Source organism: Amphibalanus amphitrite, unplaced genomic scaffold, assembly GCF_019059575.1.
Source record: "Amphibalanus amphitrite isolate SeventyFive unplaced genomic scaffold, NRLGWU_Aamphi_draft 000090F_arrow, whole genome shotgun sequence".
In the NCBI taxonomy this organism is placed as follows: Eukaryota; Metazoa; Arthropoda; class Thecostraca; order Balanomorpha; family Balanidae; genus Amphibalanus; species Amphibalanus amphitrite.
The window spans coordinates 918,510-939,660 of record NW_024881586.1 but is presented as its reverse complement, the minus strand read 5'-3'; the positions used below and the strand labels follow the sequence as shown (position 1 = coordinate 939,660).

The window sequence follows — 21,151 nt, the reverse complement described above, 5'->3', positions numbered from 1 at the left end:
GTCGTCTTGTCTTTTACCGAAGAAAGGATTTCACTCGGGATGAGTTTCTCCAGGCAAGGCCTGGAATAATGTTGGCTTCACAACCGCGCGTGGGAAGTGAGCCCTAAGCGTCACAGATCAGTGACGAGCTCCACATAATTCATGACACATCCGTTCTTTAGATGACACGCACACATTTATTACGGCATGCATAGAACAGCACATACACCGCGACGACTTGTCGGCGCTGATGATTTTCTCCCGATAGCTAAACGGTCCACTATCACACGGGGAACGGGTCGGCGCCGGCCGCTCCTGCGCCGCGGTCCCGTGGCGTGAGATTTATGAAAGGGCAGTGCCTCGTACCGGCACAGCGATGATTTAGACATGCGTAACTGCATACGAAACTCTCAAAGCCTTGTGTACTTCACCGCCCAATGTATGGGTCAGCGTGAACCCTTACTCGATTCGCCTGAAGCCCCCGTTGTGGTCCGCCCAGTCACCCAGCCCATATTGCCTCGACTTCAGTCACCGGGGCCGCATCAAAACCAGCCTATAAAACGAAGCCAGCTGCTCAACGCCACTGCCGGCTGAGACTTTGTACCGCGGCCGCTCCGACACCCGAGATCTCTCACACACACTCGCCAGAAAACAGGGACAGAGAGGGAAGAGATGCCGCCGGGCTGGCGCGAGACAGGATGTTCGCTCACAGCCGCTTCAGCGTGCGCTTTGACTTGTCCTTGGGTCGGCGCTTGTCGGCGCCAGCAGCCGCGCCCGCCGGCCGCTCGGTGGCGTGCTTCTTGGCCATGGGCTCGCCTTCGTCGGCAGACTTGCTGCTGCGCGCCACCTGTGGAGAGAAGCGATAACTTCAGGTTCAGAAGAAGGCCACATTCCTCGAGAAAGCGCCCTCACGTCGTAACGGAGAAGGTTAGTTCATCAGTCATTAGAGCCCGACAAAGGGGAAAACCATCTCCCCAACATGGAAAACTCGAAAAGAGACCGAAGACGATCGTTTCCCTGATTCAACACAAATAACTAGCAGCAGCGAAACTTAGCGCCCGTTTGCCTACAAAACCACGAAACAAATCACAAAACCTCTTCCACCCCATCAGAGGGACACCCCACCAGCACTCTCTCTTCCACCTAGACCATCCACCTAAACTCACCTGGGCGTGGATCTCGGTCATCATTTTGGCCCGCTGACAGTAATCGTCGTACCGCTCCAGCAGCATCTTGCCGGCCTCCTCATTTAGCGCCGACTCCGGGTTGGGTACGATCAGCAGACACTTGATCGTCTGAGGTAGATAGAGAGCGTATGGGTGATGGTGAGAGGCGTAGGGTAGTGGGCGGACAAACTGACAGAAAGGTAAGACATTGCATGATGCTTGGCATAATGGCTGGTGGCAAATAATGCTGACTTAGGACAGTCATGACACTCAAACAGCGATAAACTATTGTTTGCACAAACTAGTTTTCAGTGCTTGGTTTGATCATGTTTAAAACAGCCAACGGATTACGTAAAAATTGTGCGATTACAATTATCAGTCTTTGTTTGTTGTTTGTTTGTTTGTTTGTTTGTTTGTTTGTTTGTTTGTTTGTTTGTCTGTTGGTTGGGGTTAGAGGCGCGCCGACTGCGAGGTCATTTTGCGCCCAAGCAGTCTTTATTTTGGAACTATAAACTCGCCGCAATTAGCTCCGGCGAGTTCATTGTCCTTATGCGGCACCCACACTAACTGAGCAGACGAACGATCAACCGACTAACGACTAACCAGCAGGAGGTGCTTGATGCCGAGATCGGCCTTCCAGTCCTTCTTCAGCGTGTTCACGCAGATCTCGCCGTTGGCCGCCACGTTCGGGTGGAAGATCCTCGTCATGAAGAAGCCCTTGGGCGGCGAGCGAGGAAAGTCCTTGCTGAGGGAGAGCTTCACACGGAACACACCTCCGGCGTATGGCGTGCCGGCTGTGGACGGGTGAAACGGGTCGTCATCATGGCGGAAAGACACAGAGTTCACCTTGGTTGGGTGAAATGGACTGATGTCATGAAAGCACATAGCTTCAGCAAACCATTACTGATTTTTTTTTTTTTGTAGCGAACACTCAACACAGGCTATACATAAATAGCAGTGCTCTACACTCTACAGACCAAATTAAACAATAAATTCAGAGCTCTGGATGAGCACAAGTGTCCTGTAGCTCAGTTGGTACAGCATTGGGCTCCCGATAGTGAGAGCCCGGATTCGAATTGCTCTGACACTCAATATCTCAGATTGCTGACGGGGATGATCTGCGGTTGGTGGGAGCAACCGCAGCTAGTTGAAGTCAATTAAGTCGGACAGGACGTGTGCGGCTTTGATGGGCATACTAAGCCTGCGTTCGGACGAGCCATTCTTCGCGTGTACTTTCCACACTATGAATTTCTCACGAAAACAGCCGATCGGGCATCGCGAAACACGAGGAATCCCGCGGAATCCCGCGAAACGGGCCTGCCAGAACGGCCGTTTTCGTGAGGAATTTCTCGGTGTGGAAATTCCTCGCGAAAAACGGTCCATCCAAACGCACGGTAAACGTTGTCATCGACTAAATTCTCCAGTTACCCGGAAATGCACGATCGGGAAGCAGGCCGGGTCAGTATCAGGGGGAGGCACTCGCCTTGGCCGTATATGGGCCAGAATGTCTAACGATTTCCGCCATGTTGTGTACCTATACCAAAGTCTTGAAAAGTTGATCACTGCAATCAAACTGCAAGCATGAAGCAGCAGCACTTTTGAGTAGTGTACCTCTCACTAAACTGCACCTCTGCTACCGTACATGCAATTTATATTTCTGGTATACACAACATGGCGGAAATCGATAGACAAAAACAAGTCACCAATGCTCCTTCCAGTATATATTAGAGTTCAGTGGTCAGTATCTACACAAGCTCTGCTTAGCGTGGGCTCCGGCCCCTGGCACCTTAGCCACTACACTGCCACTCTCTCCCACGGATTATGCTATAATATCACCCTCCCCTGCGGCCTGCAGTCTGCCACATCGCCCCTCTCCCCCCTGGCAATCTCACCGGGTCCATCAATGAGTGCTTCCACCTGTGTGACGTCCTGCTCACTGAACGTCACCCTGATCCCCTCCAGGGGGGCTGTCTGCAGACTGGCCAGCTCGCGGGCCACCAGACGGATCGTCTGGGGTGGCAGGTTCTCCACATTTGATGTCTGGTTGGGGAAGAGCGATAGGTCAATGAAGGCCATTGGTAATTGGGGTTGTAGTGAAGATAGGTAAGTGTTTATGAATACAGTGTTAAGTGTTATGTGCAGTATTACCAATGCAGTGTTAAGTGTTACCAATGCGGCCAATAAAGAACCTTCCATAAATACCTATGTTAATGTGCATGGCTACACAACAATTTGAATTCCTAATGTAAGCAGCTGCTAATGACACAAATGACTAATTAAAGCAGTTGCTAACGATGCAGTCAAGTCAGGGGGGTTGCTGCACGCCCTAACTCTTCAACAACAACAGCCAAGTCAGGCAAATTCAGTCGGGGAAACTATGGTAAAATCTGCTATTTTTAGCAGTCTGCTATTTTTAGCAGAAATCTGCTAAAAATGGGTACGCATGTGACGTCATCGTACCCAAATATAGCAGATTTGGGTACGGCCCCATACAAAAGCAGATCTGCACCCTAATTGAAGCAAATGCGCATCAAATGCCTGGCAGATTCATGATTAGAATAGTGCTGAGAATGTCCTCTGATATTTTTGTTCAGATCCGACTATTTTCAAATAATGAATTTGAAAATAGTCGGATCTGAACAAAAATAGCAGAGATCACTCTCAGCACTATTCTCATCATGAATCTGCCAGGCATTTGATGCACATTTGCTTCAATTAGGGTGCAGATCTGCTTTTGTATGGGGCCGTACCCAAATCTGCTATATTTGGGTACGATGACGTCACCTGCGTACCCATTTTTAGCAGATTTCTGCTAAAAATAGCAGACTGCTAAAAATAGCAGATTTTACCATAGTTTCCCCGACTGAATTCAAGTTTGTCTCTGAACTGCACGAGCTTCATCTGAATCTTGAGTATTAGTAAGTTGAGTAATCTTAACTTTGATGACTAGGTTCAAGTCTGCTGTGACTTGTGAGCAATTCGTCATGGAGGTTGGTGTCTGATATGTGATGAGTAGGTAATCCATTACCTATTTTACTTACAGTAGCCATTCTCCAAAACTCTGAATTTGTGTGGGTAGTCACAGTTCAAAATCCTGAAAAGCAGGGGTAAGCATCAAATATTATCTCATAGCAGCAAGCAAGTTTAACAAGCAGATATCCAAAAATTTGAATGATTTACAGTATGAACTGATATGCTACAATCCAGAGGGGTGTTCACGGGCACCGCACACTGCTGCGTGCGCTGTGTGCGGTGCGTCCAGCAGGCGTGGGGGTAGGGGATGGGTAGGCGGTTCTGACGTCACGGCTGCGTGCGGTGGACGGTCCGCTGTGGCCAGTCCCGACCGGCCACAGCGATCGCTGTGTGCGGTGACGGAAGGCTGACGTAGGGACGCAGTGGGCGGAGCTTGGAGGCTGTGTGCGGTCCGACCGCACACAGGGCCCGTGAACAGCCCTCCGGGTCAAGGTGTTGATGCTGCCTAGAACAAGAATTCAAGATCGACACAAATTCCAATCAAGCGATGAAAAACCTACGTATTTCAATATTCCATGCAATGGTCTGATCCCATCGAAATTCGATCGTATCGGTTCCTCTCACTTCTCAGTTCTCTTTTTTTACAAACACAACGGTTTGAAATTGAAATTTCGTTTTCGTCCGTTGTTGGGCCTTGCGTTGTTGTGTCCTTTTACGACGACCGTTTGCTTAGCACAAGGATGCGAAAATGGAGCCATGTTACAGAGACAAGAAATCATGCAAAATCGCTAGTAAAATGACGTAATTCATAGTATTTTACTCTATTGCCTTAAGCTTTTACATTTATTTTGTGAAAATAAATTCTCAAAAGTTGGAACTAATTCTAATTGTCATAATCTTTTGAAATAAACTAAAACTTACTCGTAAATTGCTAGGTAAGTCATAGCTGTGACATCGTACTTTTTGTCCATGCTTTTCATTCAAACTGGCCTTGATTCAAACGGTTTTTATTTTGAATTATGGTTTTTATCGGTTTATTTGACATTTATTTGATACAATTGGATACAACACAATTTTACCACATAGACCTGAACGATGAAAACACATGAATACGCAACCGAAACATAATTTTGAAGACAACCGACTTTTTGTAGTCATTAGTCAATAATGCGACGTTGAAATCACCGAAATCACAGCCTATCGAGTACAGTTGTTTTGTTCAAACCAATGTGTTCAAACAATCTGTAGGAATCTTGGTTTTAACAGGAATATTGAGTCAAACCAGTGCAAACAACACATAAAAATCTCGAATGAAATCTCATGACGTCATTTTTCTCCGCTGGCGTCAGAATAACTGATTATAGCTTCAACCAAGGCTTCAACTGCGTCCTTGATGGTTGCGTGATGAGTTGTTTTGATTGTTGCAGGATGGGAAGGAGGGAGCGGGACGCGTGAGAGTGTAATGCGCATTGGATGGTTGATTGCATTTTATTATATTTGAGTGGCAAACGTTTATTCGCTGTTACAACTCATCTGACCTCGAGAGTGTGGTGAGTAGAAACATCTTTCCGTCTGCGCGACAAATGTCGCAGCTGCTTCATAATAGGCATACGAGCTCCACCAAAAAATATGACAACAATTAACCTGTAGTTACTTATTCCTGTGATTATCCCAACCGAACACCGATCCAGAATCACACAGCTCAAAAACCTAACACCGAGGGGCTTACAGTTCTTAATTGCTGCCACATAGGGAGGGCTCAGGAGGGACGACGGTGAAAACAGGGCGCCTGGGGCGATTTGAACAAGGTTCGTGAAATTTACACGTGACGTTTACCATGTAGAAGGCCCCCGGAGGGGAGAAGTTCCAAATATCACGTGACTAAAATGCCCTCCGGCGCCCTGTTTTCACCGGCGTCCCTGACTCCCTCAGGGGACCAGGCTGCAAGTATGGCAATTTTGACGGATCTCATTGGTGCGGGCTTGCTCGACTGGTACGGATTTGGTGCGGTGTGGTGCGGATCTGGCTTGATGCGATGCTGATTTAGTGTAATGCGGTACGGAATTGGCTTAGTGACGGACATGACAGATCAGACCAGATTAATGAGGAAAATCGAAAAGAAAACATTGTTGGGGCGTCAACACATAATTCTGTATCCCCTTGGGTCTTAATGAGTGTGCAGTAGTCGGAATGGACTATGCCAGTGCTGGTGCTCCCATCAATCATGTGGGACGCTTGGAAGTTTGCATTGTTACAACATGAAACGCAGCGCTCGGCTCTGTAAGCCGCGAGGTGCTGGCGGTACCTAGACTGAGAGGGATGAGCATGGCTGATGTGAGGGATTCGAGGAGTGCAGGGCCGATGTGAGGGCTAAAAGATTACCGCTCCGCTGCTTCAAACCAGACTGGAAAAACACGTTATGCCGAATATGTCTGGCGTAGTGGCGGGATTGCACCGAAAATTTCAGCGCACGTCCGGTGTAGCTTCGCATGCGCCGAATTCAGCGCGTGGCGGCAGCTGAATTTTACGGCGCAGGGCGGCCGCATAATTTTTGGCGAAAACCCTAAACCCTGTGGCCGAACTTGGTCGGCACCGGGCACGCTGGTCAATCTAGCAGCAGATTCCCCCTGCGGGCGGCTCTGGACTTCGGGAGAGGTTTCGGGACGATAGGTACGTCCCCGCCCCGGTCATCGCGTGCTCGTACTGACGAACCGCCCCGAGTTTACTCAGCGGAGGAGCGGACGCCCAGGTGAGGCCTCAACCCTCGGCGTGGAAATAGGTATGGAAGACCTTGTTGAACATCACCAAGCGTCGTTAAGTAGTACTGCAGTGGGTTCCTGGCTCCTGCCCACTGCGGTATTGAGGGGAATGTGGAGCGCGTCCGCCCTGCCTTCAAACGCTGACCAAGGCGGTTCATTGTGCGGCCTCGCATCAATGGCGCGGCAACTGGTCCGAGTCACTATTAAAGCCACTTCTCGGGAGCACGCCGCCGCTCCCTATCCCCGGAGAGGACCGAGAGGATGCCGCTTCGGTGCACCAGATAAGGGTGGGCCACTGGGGCCGCTCGCTCCAGTACGTGCACCGAATCGGCTGCCTCCATTCCGTGGCGTTCCAGCAGTGCCCAGACAAGCGGTGCCCCGCAGCGCTCTGCGCCGTGTGCCGAGAAGAGGCTGATGTGCCGTAAGACGTGCTGCTCCGCTGCCCAGCCCTCGCTGGCTCCCGCCAGCCTCGAAAACGCCGCTCCACCGATTTTTGTGGCCCCGGAATTTCCAGCTCCGGCCTTGTTTCACGGCACGATGCTACAGTGCACTAAGCATATTGAGGTGTTGGGTTTCCATGGAAATAAAGAACTTATTCAGACGCTCAAACATGGGAGAGCGTCCAAGGCCCCGGAACGCTCTGTCTGGTTGTATTGACGGAGGCAGACAAGACAACTCCATAGCACACCGTGGCTATTCCGTGTCTTAACCCTCGCCCGTATAGGGGGGGGGGGGGGGTCGGACGGACCCCCCCCCCTCGGTTTTTCGCGAATAACTCGCGTAAAAAGCGGCTGATCGCGGAGAAACTTGCAGCGCCCTCGCGTTAATCAATTTTACACCTCTCTTTAAATTTCACAACCCTGATCCTAATGACCTTTGACATATGACCTACTTTTCGAGACTGTTTGGCCGGAATCGCGATTCGGCGTATGTCGGCTCGCATTAGCCGCGCGTTTGCAACCTTTTCGTGGATTCAAGCGTTCTAACATGGGATATGATGTCGCTCCCATGCATTAGGGTGGGTGTCAAGGTCACCTGAAGGTCAGGTCAGGTCATTGACCTTTGATGACGTCGGTTCACTTTCTCGAATTTTACATGTTTTTAAGCCGGTTTTTGGAGCTGAATTCGAATTTAGTAACCATTTGAACATTAAAGGGACCCTCCCACCTTCAAAAAAGTTAATGAATTGGCACGAAAGTGATGTCGCTCGGTTCAGAAAGAGCGAAAACGAATATCTACCAAATTTCATCGAAAAATATTCACCGGTTTTCAAGATATTAGACTTTTACTTTTGTTTACTTTTTGGGATCTCCGCTGTTCCTAGCGACTTTATTTGAAAGTGCGGCATTTGTTGCGCGCAAAGCAGCATATACCACCGCGTGCTACCAAACGTTTTAGTAAAAGATTTAAAAATCGTTAGATCTCCGCTGACGTCACAAATTCTAAGGGGGCATACCAATGCACTAGCCCCTTAGAATCCGAAAACTGCAAGTTTGAAATTCCATATCTCCGAATTAAAGCATTTGTCGATGTTGTGAGTGCCCAAACCGGTATTTGCAGGCCATGGCCACCAATTTGGCTATCTCAACTCAAAACTAATGTTAAGGTGGGAGTGTCCCTTTAACAAAGTAGTTTTGGTGCCTTCGTAATATGTTACGAAGCTGTCAGAGGAGGTTGACACCTACTACGAAAACCCGACAAAACCCCTACTGGTTGACCTAACCTGACCTGACCCGACCTGGCCTAAAAGCATGAAGACATCATCGGTGATCAAAACTAAAATGATATTCGTGATCAGCACCCTGAGAAACCCGGTAGCAGCCACACTTTACGACGTTTCGACAGGTCCCGATTTTCTCGACCTTTGGGTCATTGACCTGACCTGGAAAGTCAACCAATGACCTAGGACCATTAAATTGGTTATCATCGGCTTCCCCTCGTCGCGGGCAACACGCTCGTTTTTTCCGCGAAGCTCTAGCTTGATCCGTGGCGAAACGGTAAGGGGGTCCAACGCCCCATATACGTTTCGAGGCTGTTATTGATGACAAGCTCACACTGTTACAACACAAATCGCTCTGCCCGGGCGAGTGACCACAGTGTCGTCACCAGCGTCCGGCGCATCTGTGTGCTGGGCGCCCCGGCTGAGACCAGATTATTGGGTGAGAGGGATGGGCACGGCTGATGGGAGGAACTCGAGATGCGCACTGCTGATGGGAGGGCTTGAGGACAACTGCTCCGCCGCTTCAAGCAGTCAAATGAGGCATTGAGAACGATTTATCGGGTATGTTTGATGCAGCTAATAAGTTGCATCGAAAGAAGCTGAGGTTGTTGCATTATGCAGCATTAGTAAACGAGATGCGCTCCGGCCTCCGCTCATATGATGGTTTGGCGTTGTCGCTCGGTGGTAGGGCGAGATGTGCATCAAGCTGATCAAGTAGTCAATTCTGCTGCCAATGATTTCCCTATCAGATTTGTACGACACAGTTAATGAGCAAACGAGTGACGCCGAAAATGCATGCATGAGATAATTGATCCATATTTTGCCGTTCATTTTTTATAAGGGGCTATGTGCTTCGCAGGTGGAATTAGATGCTGAGCAGCCATGGAGAGACCCAAGTCAGCCAAGAAGCCCATGCCTGGAGATGAGTCCAAGATGAATGCCCAGCAGCTCAAAGAAATGGGCAATGCACTGTTTGCTTCAAGGATGTTCAATGATGCTGTGGCATGCTACAGTAAAGCAATTGTAAGTATTTAATTGTATAAATAAACCCATATTGTAATAATAAGAATAGCATCACTATTAAATGATCACGCAACTGCCAACTGATAGAAAAGTAAATAATAGCGTAGTATAAACATTAAGCAACATTCTATGAACAAATGACGAATCTGCCAGCTGTAACTGGTACCTATTACATTTCAGCACAATCTTACCACTGTCTCGTGCCCTCTGTCTCGTATTCCCAGATCAAGAACCCCAATGTGCCGCACTACTTCACGAACCGTGCGCTGTGCTACCTGAAGCTACAGAAGTGGGAGCTCGCGTGCGCCGACTGCCGACGCGCTCTTGACCCTTCGATGGACCCCAGCAATGTCAAGGGCCACTTCTTCCTGGGACAGGCACTGTTCGAGCTGAACTTGTACGACGAGTCCATCAAACATTTGCAGAGAGGTTGGTTGGCGTGTGGCACGGGTGGCTGGTGCTCTGGGGAGAATGACTGGGGAGAGGGGTCGCTGGAGGGGCGGAGCTGCCACGAGACAACAGTGTTGGCGGAGACAGTGCCTGCCGGCTAGTGACAGTGCCTGTGCTGGCTTAAATAAGTAACGGGAGTTTTGTGTTACTGGCTTATAAATCGTGTATCACAAGTTTTACGATATTTGTTCCATAGTGGCTATTCATGATTATCCTATCATCTGGTAGGTCCTGTGCCGGGGACCAATTACAATGTCTATGTCAGCCAAAATCCATCGTTCGTGCTGTGACCCACCCTGACCCGCTGTCATCAGCCCACGACCTGGCGCGGGAGCAGATGCAGTATTTCGGGGACGACATCGCTGGCCAGCTGCGACTGGTACGGAAGAAGCGCTGGAGCACGCAGGAGGAGCGACGGATAACGGAGGAGATCGAACTGCAGGTGGGTACAGCGGATACAGTCGGAAACGAGTGCATTAATGGCTGGTGCTGCCCTCCTAATACCGATTGTGGCTTACGCTGACGAATTATCGTAAACCTATTTTGAACGTGTGGCACGATGGGATTGTTAATTGGACGAAGCCTAAGATGAAATGCATGCTTGTATTTTTGTTCCAATAGACCTTTATATGAGGCTACCATTAATAACGTCTTTCTGAGAAAAATGATTTAATAACAGCCAGGGTTGTGCTTGACTCATTAGTCGAGTCAGAAATTTGACTCAACTCTGACTCAAATGAGTCAGATTTGAGTCGAGTCGGATAAAATGTTGAGCTGTTGAGTTGAGTCAGAGTTGAATCGGACAAAAATATTTAAGTGTTGAGTTGAGTCAGAGTTGAGTCAGTAAAATAATTTTTGACATTGAGTTGAGTCAAACATTTAGGGACATGAGTCAGCTGTCTCAACTTTCCAGAAACAATATATAGGGTAGGGTGGGGTAATTTGAACATGTGGGGCGATTTGAACATAGTGTGAATAACAGAAAATAACAGAAAATCCATAAGTGGCATGAAAATAAGACCAATGAGAGAAATTATCGCAATTAAAAGGGCTATCATATGAACGGGGTTTACAGTTTCAGGGAATGAAGATGTTGACGCACAGTGTAAAAAATCAATTTCGCAAGGAAAAACGCCTATCAACACGTCATTGCAACTTCATTGCAGCGCAAAATCTTGCATTGCTTGCGCCTAATACGCAACGGCTTTTGTTGTATAATGACCTAATCAGTGCCTTCAATCCAAGAAATTTGCTTTTTAACCCTGTTTTTTAAAATGGCAAAATAACTTTTAGCGTGGGGTAATTTGAACATAGTGTGAGAATTTCAATGAAGACAGGAATAGCTCCGAAAAAAACAACGCTCCCAGTTTTTTTTTTTTTGCCAATATTTTCGACCCAAGGCAGTAGCAGATAAGTGATGCCAGTTTTAGAAAATTTACTTCTAATATCCGTCTAATGTCCGGCATTTTTGTTGATTTTCCGTCCAAAAATGTTAAAGTCAACTATTTGTCCAAATATGTCCGAAAATTATGCGTCTGTTTTTTTAGCAGCTGCCGGTCGTTTTAAGTGCCTAAATTGCAACTGCGCGTGCTTTTGAGACTGCGAAAACAGAAATACGAGACACTTTCTATCGGCTCCTTTTATGGCGGCTCGAATGGAGCGTATCAATCCAGTATCGATCCGTGTCGATCCAGCTGTCGTACTGAACTTGCCATGTTCTGCACACTCAGGCTCCAGCATTCAGAATTGTGCTGACTTTCACTTAGGCTGGTGGAATAAGCTGCGGATTTGTCTTTTACGCGTCACAACCCTTCTTGAGAATTGTCATCACCGTTCTTGCGCTATCAGTTTGTACACTATAATAAAAAGAGGAGAGAGGGGTTGAGAGGAGGGCAACGTTCCCTGGCCAGGTGGCCTCTTTGTGTCAGCGAAGATGGTACAAAAGTCGTGCCATGGTGCCAGCGATAGCAGGAGGCAGGAGATTGAGAAAGTGAATAATTTAGGAATGAAACCAGCTTGTGTATACCGCCTTATCACTGTTCTTTATATGTAGATTGCATCATACCTATATGAAATGCAAAAGTGCTCAAATGTCCGGGCGTCGTTTGTATTTTAAACAGCGCCGGGCCGGTACTCGGCGACTTCCGCGCCGGGCCGGGGGTGTCTGAACCCACCCCCGTCTAAATCAGCTCCTGGGCCAAGTAGCGACTCGCAGTAAGCGTTATTCGAAAGAGCAAAAGAAATAATGAAGAAAACACATCAGTCATTTTTAGGTCAGGTCAAAGGTCAGGTCACCAGAGGTCATCAAAGGTCAAATTTTGTCAAATCAAAGGTCAAACGAAAGAGCAAAAAGTAAACCATATATTCTGAAGGTCATCCCAGTGCAGTCTGCATCCAGCTGTTCACGCCTGCCTCGTGCATAATCGCAAATCATAATCATGCGATCATCATCAGTCATCACCGTATAGCGAGTCAGCCCAGCACAGCTCCTCTCGTCTTCTACTCGTCTTCTGTGTCTTCGTCTTCACTATCACTGCTTCCCAGGGTAACGACGACGCGCTCCACCTCTTCGGCCACGTTCTCGTGCTGCCAGTAGCGCTCTTCGAGCACTTCCACGTGATCGCAGCACTTAGCCCATGCCGAGGGTGGGATGTGGGCCACCGCCTCTTCCACAAGCAGCTTGATGGCTCCCATGCTTCCGCTTCTGTTGCGTTGTCTCACATACGTTTTCAGTTGAGCCCATATCATTTCGATCGGGTTCAGGTCGCAACTGTAGGGTGCCAGCCTGACCACTGTGTGTCCTTTTTCTTTTGCCAGTTCATCCACATAGTACGTTTTTGGGGGAGCGTGCTTGTGAACCAGCTCCAGAAGCTCCACTTTGAGCATGTCGTCGGCATATGAAATGCCATTTTCTTCCAGCCATGCCTGGATCTCCCCTTTCTTGTTACTGGTCGTCGGGGTCTTGTTTTTAACCCGCGCGGGGCTGGGGGGGGGTAAATTTTACCCCCCCTCGCGAATTTTTGCGATATCTCAAAAACGGCGGCGCGCAGCGCCGCCAAACTTTCAGTACCTTTTCTTACATCAATTTGACACGTTCCCTGAAAATTTGAGCGAAATCCGTCGGAAAATTTTTGAGAAATTGACGTTTTAGTGACGTCATGTTCGCCATTTTCGCCTCAAAAACGGCAAAAGTTCAAACGCCGCTAACATCTTCATTTTTAAAGGAATCAAGACGTAACAAAAAAGGTTATACGTAATTTTACTTTGTCTATCAAATGGCTATCTCGGTTTTTTGAAAATTTTGGATTTTGGGCTAATTTTTTTCAAAAAACTGATTTTTTCGGGAAAATCATTATAAAATCCAACATTTTGAGTCTATCGAAAAAAACCGGAATATATGTCAGAGAAGTGGTCTATGTGCACCTACATACCAAATTTTAGAAGAATCGGTTCAAAAATGTGGGAGTTATTCAAAATTTTATGACGTCACGACACACAAAAATTTGGAAAAATGACTTTTTTGGAAGTTCTAGACCTCGTACGGAAACAAAAATAGCACCATTCGATTCGCCGTGAAAAACTGCATCAGATAGACACCTTTTTAGGCCTTAACAACCAACTTCAAAATTTGACCTCACTTGACCTGACCTTGACCTGACCTCGACCTGAAATTCATCCAGAGGTGGTCCATATCACTTATTGAGTGTGCCTATTGAATTCTATGAGTAAAATGACCCATAAAACATGTGTCGCACATGCCCTTTTCTATATTTTGTTTTTTGGTGACCTGACCTGACCTGACCTGACCTTGACCTTGACCTCTGAATGATATTGTATGCAACGAATATTGTCTTGGTAGCCTAAGAACACGTTTTGGGCGATCAGTCTCAGTCCATGACTCCATTCTTCGGCAACTACGGTGCAAGGCCGATACTGTAGAAACTTGCAATTTGTACCCTTGACCTGACCTTGACCTTGACCTCAAACTTTAAATTAAGTACATGTTTTTAGTAGTTCGTGATGAGAGCTTTCGATTGGCGTTTGAATTTTCCAAATCGGACCATTAGTTCGGGAGATAACAGGGGGGGGTAAAATTTACCCCCCCCCCCCCAGCCCCGCGCGTTCGGCTGGAGACCCCAGCCCCGCGCGGGTTAATCCGGCTGTGGTAGCTGGCGTTGTCCATGACGATAACGCTGTTAGCCGGGATGTTCTGGAGTAGGCTGGAGAACCATTCCTCGAAATGTTGCGCATTCATCGAGTCGTGGTAGTCGGTGCTCTTGCCGTCGGTCCAGGTGGTAAGCAAGGCATCACCGACAAATCCATCTCTGGATCCAGCATGGACAATGATCAGACGCTTGCCTTTGCCAACAACACTTCTTCTGCCACAAAACTCGCGATCATCCAGCCAGCCTTTTTGATCAAAATCAAACTGACTGAACCACGTTTCATCGAGATAGATGACTGCTCGGTCGGGCTCAGTATTGCGGATCCTGCGCATTTCTCTGAGGTAGCGGGCTCTTGCAGCCCGCACGTACGGGCGCTCCATCAGCAGCTTCCTGTAGTTTACCTTCCTGTAGCGGAAGCCGTTCTGGAGGAGGATCTTGCGCAGGGAGCTGCGACTGAAGGTTAAGTCCAGCTCACTTGTCACCTTCATCAGGATCGAGTTTAGGGTAACTCGCTCACCCTTTTCGTACATGCTGTGTATGGCTCGTTTTATGGCACACACGTCGAAATCGTCGATTTTCTGAACGACTCCCGTCCGTGGGGCTGACTTCATAGGAGACTTGAACTCGCCGACTTCCTTTTCTTTCATGATGTTGCGAACTGTCCGCTCGGAAACACCAGTCATCAGATTCACTCTCTCATACACTTTATTTGGGTGAACCAAACAATATGAACCGCATGGTTCTCCTGTTAAGGCCATGTTACTTTTCTCTTTTGAACAAAATTCAAAAACATTGAAAATCACCTCCTTGGTCTGGCGATCGATTGGGGAACATTTTAGCTTCGAAAAAGACATCTTTTCCTTCTTTTTAGTTCATGTCGAAGAAAAGTTACGGATGTGCAAAGTTTCAGGATTTGCAGGATTTCCATAGCATTTTTGCTTTCGCTCCTCGCGCACTTATCAGACAGGCGCTTTAAACGACCGGCAGCTGCTAAAAAAACAGACTATATATATCAACACTCAAAACCGTCATTTATATTGCCATCATGTAATTTTACCAGCCGAAAAGTGTTCATTATATTGAGAGCTTAACAAGCTTTCCATTCGCCAATCAATGCTATGCACGATTACTTTATAAAAAGCGCTGAAGTGTAGCAAGCCATCGTCCAATGTTGTCCAGGCTGCTACCTTTGTCCAACCAATTCCGAATTGGACATTGGACAAAATCAGAACTCCAAATGTCCAGGTTTCGATTGGCACCACTTTAACAGATGTAGTACGGTTGGGAGAGTTTTTATCGAACAAAAATGATAGACGTTCTGTTAATTGAAGAGGGGCGAATTCTGTCAACTGACCGGTGTGCAGCGTGCAGATATTGATACTCTGCAACTGTTATTTTTGCTGTTGTGTTGATTTTTCAAGTGAAGGTATGTTTAGAATTGTTCTGCCTATTTGTTTATGGGTCAAACAACATCGGTGCTGGCGAGACTATCGTTTTTATGACAGGTAAAGGCAGTATGTTCAAATTACCCCACGGTGGGGCAATTTGAACACACCGTGACTTGGTGGATAAGTGAGGCTATGCTATTCAAGGTATGCTCGGCTCGTCCAAAAATGAGGCTTGCATGGTGAAAGCAAGTGACACTTGCGCTACTGAAGCAGTTTTTCTTCATCCAGGGTTGAACTGGAATTTGGTAGAACGGAGAAGACGTAAAAATATGTTCAAATTACCCCACACTACCCTATACCACCCGCTTAACAACTTAGCCCTGACCCTGCTGCCGGATTTTTTTTTCACCTGCCCCCCCCCCCCCCGCTCAACAACTTTTTTATCTGAGTCAATTTTGAGTCAACTCACTTGACTCAACAAAAAATTTGAGTCAAGTTTGAGTCAACTCATATTTTCATTGAGCCGCTTGAGTCATGAGTCGAGTCAATGGAAAAAATCAGCTCCTTGTTTGAGTCAGAGTTGAGTCAGGGCTCTCTGAACTTGAATGATGAGTCGAGTCAGCAAATTTTGTTGAGTCGAGCACAACCCTGATAACAGCACAATTTATTACGTCCGTGTTCGGTAGCTTGTTCACATTTCGCATCTGTTGGGTCGAACCATAATCGCTTCCCGTGTAGGGAGGATTGGAGAAAGTTCAGAAGAAATGTATTTTAGGAGAACATAATACCACTAGGAGAATCTCGTATAAGGCTACAATCAAGATGCGATATCATATCGGTAAATTATTGCGCAGACAACCTCGTTCTCGTATGCTTCTCGTCGAACCTGCTGTGGTTTGAAGCTTGCAGCTCTCTGGCCGTACCAATCGATAGACGCCTGAAAACAGGGCAGTACAGTTAATGGGCAGACCGTGCCGGGCAGTAGGTCACGTTCTGCCGAGACTGGAGACTTGCCATCACCCGAGCTTGGACAGTTGGGGAGGGGAGGAATCGATTGGGCGGCGATCTACCGGGCTCACTGAAAATACACGTATCTAGTCCATCCTTTGCGCGATTGCATTGTTGTAGAGAGTAGTGTCCCGCATTCTCCCCTGATACCGCTGCCATTGTGAATTTGCAAGTGCGTCAATTCGTTATCTATCAATATGCAAAGCTATCAATGCCAGCGGTGTTATTTACGGATGCCGTAGGGTGTTATCTAATCTTTTGCATGTTCTAGGCCGATGACGAATGTTTGGTGGTCTTGCTTATCAAATGTCTCTTGTCATGCGCTTCAAGCCCGTCTAACTACTCTAGCGTTATCGCTATGGCATTGTAGCGTTATCGTCCAAGCATATCAGCGCCGTAACCCGGTGTACGTGCTGACACCGTAACCAGCTTCTCTAGGTTCTAACCCACATCAACAGCTTGGCCCGCATCTTGACTGCCCACTGGCTCTATATAAACCCGACTCTAACTGCCTCTTTGACTCTGCACTGTTTCTGTGTTAACCCAGCCCTAATTGCCTCTTTGGATGCCCAATGGATCTGCCCTAACCCAGTCCTAACTAGCCCTTCTCTATTTCAGAGTCACCTGAACCGGCTGTTGATCGAGGACAAGGATCGTCAGGTGGACACCCTCCTCTCTCAGCACGCGGCGGCCGGAGACAGTGCTGACAGTGAGGTGGAGTCCCGCGTCAGGCAGATCGAGGAGCGCTGTGACGAACGCATCGCCCAGCTCAACCAGCTCTTCGCTAAAGTGGACGATAACCGACGGGTGAGTAGAGAGGGGGGGGGTGGATGGAGGTCACAGGACGGTGGGAGAGGGAGGGAGGGAGGACAGTTATGGAATGGTGGCAGGGAATTCCGAGGAAGAGAGATGATAGTTGTACTATTGGACACTGCATAGGTATGAATAAGTCAGCACGAGATAAAACGAACGAAGATGATAAACTGACAAATGTTTATGTCGTCAAACATGTGTTACGATAAGTACAAAAATACTTTTATGGTGTGATGAACCGAATCGAAACCAGCCAACATCCTTGTCTCCTGTCATGTATAACGGAAAAACGTAACCCTACCGATATATCGCAGTGCGTGTGTGCTGTGCGACTCACAGTCGTTCTGTACATTTAATAGTGGACTGTCTTTGTGTTCGGACAGAAGCGAGACGTACCCGACTATCTGTGCGGTAAGATCAGTTTCGAGATTCTGCGGGACCCGGTCATCACACCGTCAGGCATCACCTACGACAGGAAGGACATCCAGGAGCACCTCTCGGTAGGTGGGCCGCTTCGGCTGGCTGCAGCTGATTGGGGAAGGACTTGGTAGCTGGGAGGGCAACGTGAAGCCCGGGTTCTTGAGAGATTGTGTTTAATTTCAGTCGTCTTGTACAAAATATGTTTTATTATGAATGCCGTAAGAAGACAAAGCACGGGCGCTTCGACTATTGAGCTAGAGTTTTCACGGAAGTTTGAGTCCGAAAAATTAATGGTCATGGTTCTATTTGTTTCCGCGTAATAGATTTCCGTAATGCTTATTCCTGGCTTCCTATTATTCACCAGATCGCAACCATTTCCGTCTCCAATTGTCCCTACTGATCATACGTGTTGCACCAAACCCTCTGACCGATTCACCTCTCCACAGCGGGTCGGCCACTTCGACCCCGTCACGCGGGCTGAGCTTACCGTCGACCAGCTGATCCCCAACCTGGCCATGAAGGAAGTGGTGGACACTTTCGTTCAAGAGAACGAGTGGGTGCACGATTTCTGAAGCGCTGCGCCCACCGGACTTACCTACTGAAACGATGTCGCGTCCGAACCACAGTAAGTCACTGGCTGACGAAATGTCCCGCTGTGCGCTGTTTTGACGTTAAAACGCCATGGGCGAGTGCATTAGTGCGGCGGTGGTGGCTTGGTACCTGCAGGAACTTGTATCTGCCATCGTGACTTTGATGGTGCCGCGTGTCGCCGTGGACGGAGAGATTCGCGTCGTTTGGCTCATGGACACAGTGATGTGTTCGGGTTGTCAGCGAGACACTGGACATGCCTCCCAACTGACAAGTCGCAAGGCGAACCTTTCTTGAAGACAGAATCAGATGTGCAGAGTGGTATGCAATACGACCGGGGCATTGGTTGATTCCGTCGCTAGCTGCCTGACGCCAGTGCTGGTCACTGCGGTATTGTCACCAGCGTGACTTCTTACCCGGTTGGTGGCGGCCTCTGGAAGACCGTGATCACAGGGCGAAGCTTGTGTACAGAGCCGATTCATCAGACTGCCTCAGGTGTGCGGACAATGGGAAATATGTTCGCCGTGGAGCTTGATAAGCAATACGTTTCCAGCCGGTTCTCTCGAAGGGTCGTCTCGAGAGAGTCGTTTTGAAATAGGCATAACCTCCGCCAGTGGTTTGATACTCGGCGGTTTCCAGTATCGTGGCGGGCGCTGATCGCTAGCGCGCTGCTAATGTTCATCACGCCAGAGCTCCTTGTGTTGAGTCGTTCCAAGGGAGGTGGCTATCGAGGCGCTACCCGATGTTGTGTTCTGTTCAAGTGCTGGAGACTCGAATGTCAGTGTATAAACAAGGACATGACAACGATGACAGGCCATAGAAAGGATGGTGGCCGTTGGCCGTTTACTTCGTTCCTTTGATTTTGAGGAGTCACTGCTAGGAGTCAGACGCAATATCAATCATTTGATTGTGGCCTGGAAATGTTTCACTCGATTCTGCCTGGGGCTTGCAACGTAATGGTCGCCTGCTGCATGTTTAGGTTATTGGCGTTTTTCTGGAAGGCGGACGAATCCGTGCTTTGTGTTCCAGTCCAATCACGTCTTGCGTTACGCACACAGTTGATTTACACACGTTTAGGTTTGGCTGTTTATGCTGCGCTGGATAAAACCGAGATTCCATTGGCTGGTGCTGATCTTGTCCGTTCGGTACGCTAAGACTCTGAGCAGGGGACCTTGCGTTGCTCTGTATTCTGTAGCAGGTGCAGTGCATGGTCGTCCGTATGTCGCTGAGAACTCGTTTAGTCTCATTGAGTTCACCTCATGTATATTCTCATTCAAACCGTTGTAATTTTGTGTTTGTACAGCAATGGAGAAAACGCTGGTGTCGCTGGAACTGCTTACCGCTGGGTAGGATCATGAACCGATTGATTACTTTGCGCTGATCCCAATGATTGAGTCTCGTCTGCCATGGACCGCTGGTTGAACCGTGTCGCAGTGCGATGACTACTTTGTATGTTCTGATTAAACGGTTGTGAATGTTGGGCGCCTGCGAGCGCCTGTAATGGCTGTTTGATGCGTTGGAGCGAGTGTAGCGCGGTGCTCGCCCAAGTCCGACCGGCAGAGGTCGGTGATTTGGTATCGGCCGTGAGGTGGCGCTATTAGCGGTCCGTCTAGTCAGCTGTGTGATTTGGGAACTGCCTATGGCCACGTTAGTGCTGGTGTCCCATAAACCCAAATTTTGGGGCAATCTGGGATCAGCCGTGATGAGAAACGTCCGCCTTTGTGACTTTGGGGCGCTGCGCTGCTTACATCACAGCGAGCCTTTGAAGCAGTCTGGATGGGCAAACAGCTTTGGCTGTATGTATGGCAAGGCAGTGTATGACGCGCTACGGATAGGTAAGATGCAAGGCGAGATTGTGTATGATGTGTCAGTGAATATGTTGGAAAGGTGCTTATTGCGATTGGGTCTTGTCTTACTGCCAGGTGCAGTTGGGTTTACCGAACGGATGCTCATTGTCGAATATGGCTGAAATAAACTATATCATCATCATACGAAGATCTGTGTGTGGTGAACACATAATGGCAATTTATACCAGCTGAATCGTATGCGCAAGTTATATTTATACGATATGACGGTGTTCGAGACGAAACCACCATGACATTTTTTCGCTGTTCTGTGACCATTTCGCCGAAGCTATCTATCAAAAACGACTCCGGTGCTCGGGTGGTAGGCATGATTTTAGCCCTCGCCCGTTTTGCAAGCCGCTAACGTATGGGGAGGGGGTCCGTTCGTTGGACTCCACCCCCCCCCCCCTTCTTGCCGTTCGGCTTTGATCCAGATAGAGCTTTGCAGGGAAAAACGAGCGTGCTGCCCGTGACGAGAGGAAGCCGATGGTGCCCAACTTTGAGTTCCTAGGTCATTGGTTGACCTTCCAGGTCAGGTCAATGTTCCAAAACTCGGGAAAAATTGGGACCAGCTAGAACTTCGTAAAGTGAGGTTGTTTTGAAGGTTTTCGGGGGTCCTGATTACGAATTTCACGTTATTTCTGATCAAAGCTGACTGTTCATGCATTTGGGGCTGGTGGGGTCAGGTCAGGTCAGGTCAACCAGTGGGTGTCCTGGCGGCTATCCATGATAGGTGTCAACCACCACTGACAGCTTCGTGACATACTACATAGGCATCAAAACTATTTCTCATTGTTTGTCTATTAGTGGTTTAGGGTGCGACGTGCCTATGAATGTTCAAATGGGTGCTGAAT

At 48.2% G+C, this 21,151-nt stretch overlaps 2 protein-coding genes across 5 annotated transcripts; one reads left to right on the top strand and one right to left on the bottom strand.

Moving 5' to 3' along the window:
* Nucleotides 1–153: 153 nt before the first annotated feature.
* Nucleotides 154–4,916, bottom strand: LOC122380072 (ubiquitin-conjugating enzyme E2 S-like). 2 transcript variants are annotated; one of them, XM_043362868.1, is made up of 6 exons: nt 4,679–4,916; nt 4,187–4,239; nt 3,038–3,185; nt 1,749–1,939; nt 1,146–1,274; nt 154–826 (listed from the first exon to the last, which is right to left on the bottom strand). In XM_043362868.1, the coding sequence occupies exons 2-6, from the start codon at nt 4,193–4,195 to the stop codon at nt 686–688; spliced, it is 618 nt and encodes a 205-aa protein (XP_043218803.1). In that variant the 5' UTR covers nt 4,196–4,239; nt 4,679–4,916; the 3' UTR covers nt 154–685. The 2 variants fall into 2 exon arrangements, with proteins under 2 accessions (XP_043218803.1, XP_043218804.1); XM_043362869.1 differs by lacking the exon at nt 4,679–4,916 and adding an exon at nt 4,445–4,532.
* Nucleotides 4,917–5,324: 408 nt separating this feature from the next.
* LOC122380071 (E3 ubiquitin-protein ligase CHIP-like) lies at nt 5,325–20,448 on the top strand. 3 transcript variants are annotated; one of them, XM_043362864.1, is made up of 7 exons: nt 5,325–5,668; nt 9,457–9,620; nt 9,845–10,049; nt 10,385–10,512; nt 17,251–17,439; nt 17,829–17,945; nt 18,312–20,448. In XM_043362864.1, the coding sequence occupies exons 2-7, from the start codon at nt 9,480–9,482 to the stop codon at nt 18,435–18,437; spliced, it is 906 nt and encodes a 301-aa protein (XP_043218799.1). In that variant the 5' UTR covers nt 5,325–5,668; nt 9,457–9,479; the 3' UTR covers nt 18,438–20,448. The 3 variants fall into 3 exon arrangements, with proteins under 3 accessions (XP_043218799.1, XP_043218800.1, XP_043218801.1); XM_043362865.1 differs by lacking the exon at nt 5,325–5,668 and adding an exon at nt 5,748–5,764; XM_043362866.1 differs by lacking the exon at nt 5,325–5,668 and adding an exon at nt 9,100–9,158.
* Nucleotides 20,449–21,151: the final 703 nt, after the last annotated feature.

Bases quoted from the DNA above. Each gene is read 5' to 3' on its own strand.
- LOC122380072 (XM_043362868.1), bottom strand. The intron at 1,940-3,037 runs GTGAGATTGCCA...ACCCGTCCACAG, and splicing joins AGCACTCATTGATGGACCCG to CCGGCACGCCATACGCCGGA. The intron at 1,275-1,748 runs GTTAGTCGTTAG...TATCTACCTCAG, and splicing joins GCATCAAGCACCTCCTGCTG to ACGATCAAGTGTCTGCTGAT.
- LOC122380071 (XM_043362864.1), top strand. From the start codon at position 9,480: ATGGAGAGACCCAAGTCAGCCAAGAAGCCCATGCCTGGAGATGAGTCC. The intron at 9,621-9,844 runs GTAAGTATTTAA...TCGTATTCCCAG, and splicing joins CATGCTACAGTAAAGCAATT to ATCAAGAACCCCAATGTGCC. The intron at 10,050-10,384 runs GTTGGTTGGCGT...CGCTGTCATCAG, and splicing joins CATCAAACATTTGCAGAGAG to CCCACGACCTGGCGCGGGAG.